Consider the following 11,463-nt stretch of genomic DNA (forward strand, 5'->3'; position numbering starts at 1 on the left):
ATGCTTTTTACGTAGCCACTCCTTCGTTGCCTGGGCCGTGTGTTTGGGATCATTGTCATGCTGGAAGGTCCAGCCACGTTTCATCCTCAATGCTCTCACTGATGGAAGGAGGTGTTTGCCCAAAATCTCACGATACATGGCCCCATTCATCCTTTCCTTAATACAGATCAGTCATCCTGTCCCCTTTGCAGAAAAGCATCCCCAAAGCATAACGTTCCCACCCCCATGCTTCACAATGGGTATGGTGTTCTTGGGATGCAATTCAGCATTCATACCCCTCCAAACATGGTGAGTGGCGTTTATACCAAAGAGTTCCATTTTGGTCTCATCTGACAACATGACATTCTCCCAATCCTCCTCTGGATCATCCAGATGGTCTCTGGCAAGCTTTAGATGGGCCTGGACATGTGCTGGCTTAAGTAGGGGGACGTTTCGAGCACTGCAGGATTTTAATTCATGACGACATAGTGTGTTGCTAATAGTAACCTTTGTTACTGTGGTCCCAGCTCTCTTTGGGTCATTGACCACTTCCCCCCATGTAGTTCTGGGCCGTTTCCTCACTGTTCCCAAGATCATTTGTACCCCCACAAGGTGAGATCTTGCATGGAGCCCCAGGTCGAGGGAGATTGTCAGTGATCTTGTATTTATTCTATTTTCTAATAATTGCTCCAACAGTTGATCTCTTCTCACCAAGCTGCTTGCCTATTGTAGATTGGCTCATCCCAGTCTTGTGCAGGTGTACAATCTTCCTTGGTGTCCTGAGACAGCTCTTTGGTCTTGGCCATGGCAGAGAGGTTGCAGTCTGGCAGTTTAAGGGTGTGGACAGATGTCTTTTATATCAGAATATCAGAATTCTTGCTTGTTTGTAGGTGCTAAAAACTTATGTTCTGCACCATTATACAAATAAATTCTTTGAAAATCATACAATGTGATTTCCTGGATTTTTTTTTTTTCAAACTGTCTCTCACAGTTGAAGTGTACGTATGATGAACATTACAGACCTGTTTCATCTTTTATAAGTGGGATAACTTGCAGAATCGGTGGCTGCTAAATACTTTCTTGCCCCACTGTAGTACATTTAAAATCCTAATGTTTAAATAGAAAACACCTTTCAAAGGACAATTATTTTGGGCTTCAGAATCAATTACTGAATTATTACTTGAATTTTCTATAACACATGAAATTCAAATCACTACATGATCATACTAAATATCATATTTTCCTGTTTCTGAGTTTTTTGGGGGGCGATTCAAATCTCCTGCAATTCAAAGAAATATTCTTTTGTTTAAACCGTGTTTATTTGGTAGTATCTAGCAGCAGGTTTGAAAAGTGCAAGCACTACCCTTTCTCTTCCACACATGTAGGAACAAGTAGTACTTAAACATGCGTGCATTCAGAAAACCCTAAGACATACTGCCTCTGGCTCATGGCTAGCTCTCACCTAAGGCTGATTTCACATATAGGCATAAAACAAAACCCAATATAAAGCTGCAGCAAAAATGTGTGACAATTTTAAATGTCTCTGTTAGACCAGGAGAGTATATGCTGACATTGAGAAATATTTTCTTGCATGTCAGAGACTAGCCTCAAAATCAATAATAGAATTTTTTTAATCTCATTGTAGTTTAATTAGAACAATTTTGGGGATAAGAGCAGAACTTGACCTCAAAGTGGAGGGAAAAGGACATCACTACACAAAGAGATGAGAGAGTGAGCTCTTACTTTTAGCATCAATGAGCCTCTCCCGAGGAGCTGTATCAGAAGAGGACAGCTGCTCTTTGACCTTGGCAATATCCTTTGGGTGAAGGTAGTCAAAGAGACTCTGACCTATCAGATCATTCTGTAAACAGGGAGAGAGAAAACAGCTTCAAGCAATATAAACTTTTCTGGGTCAGTGATTTTTTTTTTTAGTGCTACTTAAATTCTTTCATGTGGTGTTCTTTTTCTGGGAAACTGCAAGGCAACTTCATTGTTTTATTTATAACTGAACTGCTGAGATAGGTAGAAAATCAAACTCAGGTTAAAAGCTGTGATGATGATTAGATAAAAGGTGTAATGTTTTGATTGAATTATTTATGATGGTGACATGATTCTGCTGATTTATAAAAGTTAAGCCCCATGTCCACTGGCCAAAAAAATCAGTTAATCCCCTGGATTTCTTCTGCAATCGGAACAGTTTTAAATAGCTGCCGCTCCCGGGTTCAATGATACGGCATTGGACACAGATATGTATTGACTCAGCTCAGATCAAAATTGCTGGGAAACACAGACAAAATGTGTAAATTTGCAAAGTGCTTCCAGAACTTCTAGTCCCGAACACACAGATGACAAGTGATCGGGCCTCCACTATCAACAACATACATGGAGGAACAAAAGCTTGATGCTCCTTTGACTTGCTGGTTACCAGCCGGTTCATCACGAATTTCTGATTCCTAGCACTTGCTGGTGCATCACTTCACTGGGAATAGCAACAAGTCTATTTCTGATGGATGGCACATCAATCAAGAGAGCAGATCAAGCCAGGCAGGAAACATCCAAACAAATAACATAGTATATCCAGTCAATTTTCAAACTGAAACACCACATACAGGCTTCCTACAGGAAAAAAATACGACCAGAAATGGACACAATATAAATACATTCTCAATGTGCACATGTATGTGATAGAAAGACATACAAAAAGAGCCAACAACCAAATCAGCAGAATCTGCCGTGAAAATGCAATCGTTGCATCTCCAAATAAAATCCCAAGATACTTCTGTTGCCTTTTATTGGTGGGTTTAGTGGGTCTGAAAACCTGTGAGTACACAGGTGTGTGAAGTGGGACAGAGGTATTAATATTTTTTCAACCATTATTATTCTGAAATGCAAGGTCAGTACTGACAACAGGTCTGTGATGCTAAAACTCTGAATGCATACCTGGCTGTAATTTAGAATCTTGTAGACCGATTCAGAAACAAAAAGAATCTTTCCACGATCACACCCAACCACAAATAGGAAACCATCAGCAGCCTGCATTATTCAAAACAAAAACACAGCAATAAATATTGGCAAATTAAAGTATAGACGTCATAAAAGTGAATGTACATGTACATACAGAATGAAAACTTGTAACTTTGTCTTATTTACCTGTTTAAAAGTACATTAAGATAAACAGCAATTGATAATACACAACGCAGCACCAAGACATAGTATTACAGACTATATTCCCACCAGTTTTGGCCTAATCTGTTCTCCTGGCTGTGTGTATCATGTATCAATCCACTCACCCTTAGTATCAAGTGCTTCAATTCATCATCTGAGAGGAAGGAAGGCTTGTAGTTGGCCTCTGTGTATGGGTTGGCTGCACCTGCACACAATATCAGGCACACTGTTCACATTGAGGACATTCAGAATTAATTGGCCCCCACAAGGAAAATAAAGTTTTTTTTAATCTGAATTTGAATGAATATGACTTATTTGTTCATCTCTGGCTTTCATAACATGCGGATGGTCTTTTTCTTGACACCAACTTCTTTTGTTCTCTAAAACTAATAAAATCTTATGGTGGCATTATTATTGCACAGAACATTACTAATCTTTTATCAGATATTTTGCATTGCACTTTAACTGTGATCAAAATTTGTGCTTATATAATTTAAACACATTTTTTACCATATAATGTATCTGAATGTTTATGTGCTGAAGGAAATAAATTAATATTTGTTCATTTAAAGCATGGGTGGGACGATGGTGCAGTGGTTATTACTGTTGTCTCACAGCAAGAAGTTTCTGGGTTCGAGCCCCAGCTCAGGCACAGGGTCTTTCTGTGTGGAGTTTGTATGTTCTCCCCGTGCCTGTGTGGGTTCTCTCCGGTACTCCAGCTCCCTCCCACAGTCCAAAGGCATGCAAGAAGGCTAACTGAATACACTCAATTGACCATAGGTGTGGCTGTGAGTGTGAATGGTTGTCTGTCTATATGTGTTGGCCCTGCGATGGACTGGCGACCCGTCCAGGGTCCAGGGTGTACCCCGCCTCCTCCCCGAAGGCTGCTGGGATAGGCTCCAGCAGCACCCCACCACTGTGACCCTTAACAGGATAAGTGGTACAAAATTGATGGATGGATGGACATTTAAAGCACAAATTCATACTGATGGAAATATATCACTTCCCTCTCCAGAAGGTATTTGTGAGAATAATTCCTTTTTGATCCAAGGTCCAGTGTGACACTCAAAGATCAATGGCCTTTGCAGTCAGTGCTAGCATGCTTTGGACCAACTTGCCTGAGGAAATCAGGGCTGCAACCTCTCTCTCATTCATAAATATTTTTAATGTACTTTTTAAAACTGTTTTTCTTTATTCATTTCATTTCATTTCGTGGCATAATGGTGATATTTTGTATTTGAGAGATTTCATGTTCAAGTATGCAGGGAAATATTCATTTGAGCTGATTTTCTTGTGCACAAAGAATCTGACATGGGTCAAAGTGTTTTTTTCTCTTGCAGATCTTGTGTGAAAAATGTGTGTATATCATACAATTATTCTATTTAGTACTTTTTAAAAAATCTTTCTCTTATTTCTTCAGTTTGTTGAGCTTCTTGATGCATGTGGGCCTTACTAATAATTAAGTTCAAGCCACAGCTCACAGATTCAATCAGTAACCTTGTAAGCACCTAGTTTGTAATGATTATACAAGCTTATCCTAACCTCTGAGTGTCTTCATGTGTTGGACAGCCATGCGCAGAACAGTCAGCTTGTCCAGCTTACGAGACATAGCGTTGCATGTGGGCACCAGTGACGCCAGCTCATCAATGAAGCTGTTCATCTTGTCCCTTCGACGCTTCTCAATTTGACTGTGAGCCTCTCTGTGAAAAATACAGAACAACATTAATAACATGGATTACATTACTGTTTCACAGATTCACAGTCTTTTCCCAAAAGAAAAAAAGTCACAGTAACCATGTTTGTGTTTTTCCTGTAACATCAAAGACAGTTTCCTAAAAATGCAAGCATTATGAATGCAATACCTGGTGAGCTATCTTTCAGTGGGCTTGCCATCTTATGCTCCCACAGTCTAACATAATGCACTGACCTTGGTGCATCAATGTATAATGTTTCTTTTATCAATCTCACTCACACTTAGCCAGGTTTCCCTGTACAATGCTGAGGCAAGATCACAGCCCCCATCAAAATTCCCCAACTGGCTCACATTCACACTTATCCTGAGCATATTTACCTCATCACTGAGCTATATGTCACACATATGCACGACTGAGACAGACTGTTGATTCAGTTTAACATACAATGAGCGAGTGGCAGGTGAGAGACAAAAGGTACATAAAATATTGTCAGTCAACCAGAGTTTGCTCACTCACTGTATGTGCCATTGTCTATGATCATGCTTGTGTTTGGTGCCTACGCCTAACTATTGAGACTGTGCCAGGAGGGTCAAATGAACCAGACTATAGGGGGCAAACATTGTAGGGCACAGTACAGATTACCTCATGTTAATAGTCACTATGAGAAGGAAGGGGAGGACTTTTGTACCTTGCATTCCTAATCCGGCCTGGTTGGTCACTAGAAAGAGAAACAAAGAAATATTACAAGAAATTCTAGGGTTGATGTTTATTTTCAAGGGTTTTTACACATACACACACATACATACATATATACACACACACATTATATATATATATATATATATATATATATATATATATATATATATATATATATATATATATATATATATATATATATATATATATATATACACACATATATATACACACACACACATACATACATACACAAAAGTGTTTTTATATTAATAATAACCTGTCTTACCTTCCCGGTTTGTCTTTGTCTGGGTCCATATCACTATGGAGGAGAAAAAGTTAGTTATAGATTCAAGAATATTCTAACAATCACCAAAATGCAAAAAATTTTGCACAATGCCATTGCCATTCTGTTAGTACTGTAGGTATGACAGGTCCGTCTATTTATTATTTCATGATACTTAATCCATTATTGGTCATGGCTACTTTGGATTCCGAAAAAGTAAACTTTGCACTAAATTCATCAACATCATGTTTGAACTTACTCAAATGAGAAGCCATCAATTCTGCAAAGAAACACAAATGTATTGATCAGTTTTTAATCACTGAAGTACTGAGAAAGTAAAAGTACTGAAGCACAGTATTTCTCTAGCAACTTTAAGAAACCCTGTGAAGTTAAAATGATACAGCAGATAAATTCAAGTCACTGCACTGCTACCGTTTTGTATTGTACTCTGTAAAACTGCCAAATTTTCTTGCTATTATTATGAATTGTTAAATTTGTCTCCCACCTTCTTCCCTCCCTGCTTTCCAGGTCCACTACTACAGTTCTTTTTCTCCACCCTGCCCTTTTATTTTTTTGGTCACAAATGTTCTACTCTCTTCCTTCCTGTTAGATTCTCAATAACTATTTTTCACTTAATCTTTCCTCCGCACGCTGGCTATCCTTACTGATAGTCTGTGGTGCTGCCCTTCCTCTTGCGGGTGTAGTCCATGCCAGGTGTGCTGATGGAGCTGGAGATGAGGTCAGTGGAGCCGGGGGACATGAAGTCATTCATTGTAGATGAGATGTCCATCCTTTGGTCTGCCATCAGGTCATCTGCAGAGAAAAGGTTAACATCTGTCAGCTCCTCCACAGTACCTTTTTTGAATTGTGTGATATACAAAATGGGAGTTGCAACAAAAGACAAATGGTCCTATTTCAGCAATCTATGGTTCCATGCAGTTGGCAAATCTGGCTAAGTGTAAGCAATACATTCAGGGTGTTCAGCCTCATTTTGGTATCTCGAGGGCACGCAATCAGAGGACATATCACAAAAAGGAAGCCATTAGACACCTATTTATTCATAGGTAAGTTCTGAGCATTACATCAATCAAACCAATCGGAGTGGCCCCTGTAACTCTTCTTAAGGGCCAGGTTGTGCCAGGACTTGGCATTTTGCAATTTCAAAGACATGCATTTCAACTCTGGAGAAGTGAGCGCTTCTTATCTGGAGAAAAAAACCTCTTGCTGCATCAGGTGAAGGCACACAAGCTCTATAGAAAGCTGTTTGGGCATAAACTTGATATCAGCGATATTAATTGTAGTTTAGCTCTGCTAGTACATGAACTAAATTTTTGTTTACTAGTGTGCAAGTAGACTTTACTAGTGAAGTGTCACTAGTAGTAATAGTAAAGCAAAAAGTGTCATTGCCATGTGCCATCATGACAGATATATGGACAGAAGATTATGATAAAACTTCAACCTTGTTTCCTGGGTGTTGTTTGTAGCTCCCTTCAAGGATGGTGTATCAAAAACAGGGGAGAAAATCAGAAGCCTCCTGTTCCAGAAATGGTGTGCATTTGAAATAGATGTGTGACTTCTATCTGGCTATGTTGTGTTTGGCACTGACTGTAGAGCAAACATAGTCCCTGCCCTGCGTGGATACACAGGTTGAACTGCAATGCTCACATCCTGAATGTTACCCTGTTAAGTATTTGCCCCAATCGTGTTGACTGAAACTCCTGAGCTGTATTAACTTACCATTAGTACTGTTGACCAATGCAAAAAAACTGGTGAAATATTTCAAATATTCAGGTCTGCAAAACAGCTTGAAAAAAATCCCTAAAGCAATCCATCTAGACGTGATGGAATTCGAATTACGATACGCTGGATTCCATACTGCAACCATATGAGGAGATCTCATTACTGCTGAACCAGAAACAGTACAAAAGAATTGCGAAGATAAATGCAAACACTGTGCTGTGCTCCTGAAATTTTTCAAAGGATGCTACTAATGACCTGGAGTCCAACAACTCCACTCCCAGCATATCACTTCCACTGCCCTGGTCCATGAGACTCAGTGAGCACTGCCAAGCAGCATCCCTCAAACTCTTGCTCTCCGAAGTCACCAATATGTGTGCCGAGCGTCTCGAAGAACTGATGGACACCAGTGACACGTCAGCAAACCCTCTCCACATGCTGTACAGTACTGCAACACTCCTGACTCCTAAAATGCGATTTTTACAGATGCTGTCCCCAGATGCAAAAGAAGATGTTGTTAAAGCCAAATATGTTGGTCATAAAAACAGAAAATACACGGAGAAATTACAAACATGAAAGGTTTTTTCTATGTTTAATTGGTGTCATGTAATTCCATGAGGGACGGGCCACTTTGTGGCATGACACGTAAATAAAAAATTTCATTCATTCATACAAAGTCTTATTAAGTCTTGTTAAATTGAGTCAAAAACTAGAAATGGGGATTAAAAACAATGGATAAAAATCATAAGAATACAGTAGCTACATGAATAACAGCATGAGCCATTTTATAGATACATACATATTAAAATATAAATCCAATCCAATCCAAAGGTGCAAAAAAAAAATTATTCAGAGGATGCAGTTTGACCTGGTCCTGGCCACAGCAGAGGATGAGCCACCAGCCAAAAAGCAAAGCGCAGACCGATTTGCAGACTGGGAAGATGATTCGTCCTTTGTTTCAGTGCCAAAGCCTGTCGATGACTGAATGGTTGAATATCTCAGATCACGACTCTCTGATAACCCAGACCCAGATAGCATGCTTCATTTGTGGAAGTTCAATAAAGAGCACCTCCCAGCATTCTCAAATCTGCTGCGTTTCATCTTCAGTATCCCTGCAGCCAGTGCACCAGAGCAGGAGTGTTTGTGGGCTCTCTCAGAAGAAAGACATACAGGATTGGGACCGCAGTCTGTCAGCAACATTCTCTTCCTCGACAGTAATCTTATGGCCAAGTGATTCATTCATTTCATTTGTTAACTTTGGTTATTTTTTGGCGGCACAGTGGTGCAGTGGTTAGCACTGTCGCCTCACAGCAAGAAGATTCCAGGTTTGAGTCCCAGCTCGGGAATGGGATATTTCTGTGTGGAGTCTGCATGTTCTCCCTGTACCTGCGTGGGTTCTCTCTGGTACTCCAGCTTCCTCCCTCAGTCCAAAGAAATGCAAATGGGGACTAGGCTGATTGATACTCTAAATTGACTGTAGGTGTGGCTGTGAGTGTGAACAAACAATTCCATGCATCTCTTTATTAATAGCCTACACAGTACAATAACATGTTTTTTTCCCTGCGGGAATATAACACACACATTTCGGGTGCAGGTGGTAATGGTCAGAAATCCAGCGAGAGCAGGAGGGACTGGAATGAAGAAAACAGTCCTGTGCAGGGCTCTACAGCACTGCCTAAATAGATAGGCAAAACAAAAACGGAATCTTAGTTTATGTATATTTCTAACTTCAAGTGCTTGACACTTTACTTCTCCACTTGACTTTACTGTAAGGTTTAGCTATCAAATTAGATCCATCATGTGATATTCACATTCATAATCAAGCTAAAAAAACAACAACAACAACAACAACAACAAAAACCTAAACTAAAACAACCAACAATCCGAAGATTACCAAGATGCTGAGTTTAAGGATCAGAACATCATTCCAGTATACTGTAGCTAGCAGTGTATCAAACTGGACCACTGTCATTTTGAATTACACCTGGTAGCAATAATTATGCAGCTCTTTTATCAGCAGATGAAATTCTTTGCTCGATAATTTTCGCTACTCCCAAATTTGACACCTTCTTCCTTAATAATACATTTTGTGTTGTGAAAGATTAATGTAAAAGACAGATAATTACTTATCAACTAACAAATGTTTTAACTGAATCAGCTTTAAATTAACCAACTAAATTGGTAACTTATCCATCCATTTTTCAATTCACGTCCATTTTATCCCCTTTGTTTTTCAATTCACATACAATTTCATCACCTCCATTCTTCTCATTCTGTTTTGGTTACTTCCACATATCACTGAGCAAAAATATCATTCAATGAATTAAAGGAATCCAGCAAGAAGAAAATGATTGAGAAAGTACATTGTGGTAGATAACAAATCATGGGATGGGATGCGCTATTGTCCTATGTTCTATGGTTCCATGATCTTTAATGGTCAGATGACCACCTGCTTTTGACACAGTGTCTATGCATGCCCATCAAGTGATCATCATTTTTGTACTCCAAAAACACATTTTTGCCTTAATGTTTTTAAAGAATAACAAGTTAAAATGTTAAACTTAAGTCCTGGTGTGCATTGGCATCCAATTTCTTGAATGCAGTAAATGTGTGCTCCAATAGACTACCAACTAATTACCAGAGTATGTGCAGATTTGGTCATTTTATCTTTATTCACTGTGTAACCTGAGGCCTCGTGTACATCCAAGTCAACATGAAATTGACCACACGTCCCCTCCGCTTCAATTTTAATATGCAAACTGGTATGAGCAGGCCATGTACATGCACCACCCCTCCTTTCCCTATCAGGAAACATAAAAATGGCAAACAGAAAGTCAGCCCAAAAACTAAATTTTTAACAACTGCAAGGTTGAGACACTGTGTGCAGACAAAACAAAATTCTATCAGGCATTGACTTCTGGCATTATTATAAAAAAGGAAAAAACAATAGGAGCAAGCAGCAGTCTGTCAACGCATTGGAGGAGAGAACTGCAAAGTCAATAAACTAAGGAGTGCTCCAATATCAGTGTGAAGCAGAGGGTGCCACACTGGCTCTGTGCAGCACTTTAAAAAAAAATAAAAATAAACAAGTTGACATAAAGCTACATGATGTCAGAAACCACGTCAAAATTATAGTTGTCAAGGAGCTTCGTCATGTCGCATTTGGAATCTAGAATGAGAACAAGCTAATTACCATAATTCATTTGTTATTTGATCTAGTAAATTTAGCTTTCATGTCAGAAGATGTAATATTCCTGCCTTAAGTCAAATTCATGCTATCTGTCTTTATTCTAATTATGAAGATTATTGTTAAAAATATAGTTTATTTCTAAAACTATTTTCTGTCATTATTTCTGTGGATGGAATCCAGCAGTATGCCAAGTAAAATGTAAAAGTGAGCTAGTACTTCCAACTTTACCCATTTGTGTACTGATGAAAGTAATTGGCCCATCCGGGGTTTGTTGGAAAGCTCTGCTTCGACGGATTAAAAGGTAGGCCTGAGTGATATGGACTAAAAATAAAATCTCAGATTTTTTCACAAAAAATTCTAGTTACGATTTATTTTTCCCGTGGGTAAATGATTCCACCACAGTAAGCTGTTGTTTTAGTGGGAGTTTGTTGGTTATAGCGGTCTTGTTCCCTTCGCAGAGAGCAGCATTTCTCCCACTCGGCTGGATGCCTCTGTTGTGGATGCTGAAATAAGTTTGTTTTGCTGCTGCCTTTTATTGCAATGGGCTTCAGACAAACTTTGCAGCATTCAGTCCCATGTTCAATGTCTGTCGCCACGAACCCAAACCAGTTCCAAACCACTGACGATACTACTCCTTTCTTAGAAACAAACTTCTCGCTCTCGTTAGCCATGTTGGCGCTATGTGTGCGCAGGAAACAAGGGGGAGGAGTGAG

At 39.3% G+C, this 11,463-nt stretch overlaps 1 protein-coding gene across 11 annotated transcripts in view; it reads right to left on the reverse strand.

Annotated features, from left to right (window-relative positions):
- bmal1a (basic helix-loop-helix ARNT like 1a) overlaps positions 1-11,463 on the reverse strand; it is a 44,282-nt gene that overhangs the window by 16,562 nt on the left and 16,257 nt on the right. For all 11 annotated transcript variants that reach the window (XM_086208266.1, XM_086208270.1, XM_086208260.1 and 8 more), the window contains 8 exons: positions 6,489-6,636; positions 6,083-6,103; positions 5,827-5,859; positions 5,527-5,556; positions 4,687-4,844; positions 3,270-3,349; positions 2,920-3,012; positions 1,723-1,840 (listed from right to left, as the gene is read on the reverse strand). In XM_086208266.1, coding sequence (XP_086064392.1) covers positions 1,723-1,840; positions 2,920-3,012; positions 3,270-3,349; positions 4,687-4,844; positions 5,527-5,556; positions 5,827-5,859; positions 6,083-6,103; positions 6,489-6,636 — 681 coding nt within the window. The remainder of the gene's footprint in view (positions 1-1,722; positions 1,841-2,919; positions 3,013-3,269; positions 3,350-4,686; positions 4,845-5,526; positions 5,557-5,826; positions 5,860-6,082; positions 6,104-6,488; positions 6,637-11,463) is intronic.

Source organism: Aulostomus chinensis, chromosome 7 (assembly GCF_037954235.1).
Source record: "Aulostomus chinensis isolate RoL2024-O1b breed Wild chromosome 7, RoL_Achi_v1.0, whole genome shotgun sequence".
NCBI classification, from domain to species: domain Eukaryota; kingdom Metazoa; phylum Chordata; class Actinopteri; order Syngnathiformes; family Aulostomidae; genus Aulostomus; species Aulostomus chinensis.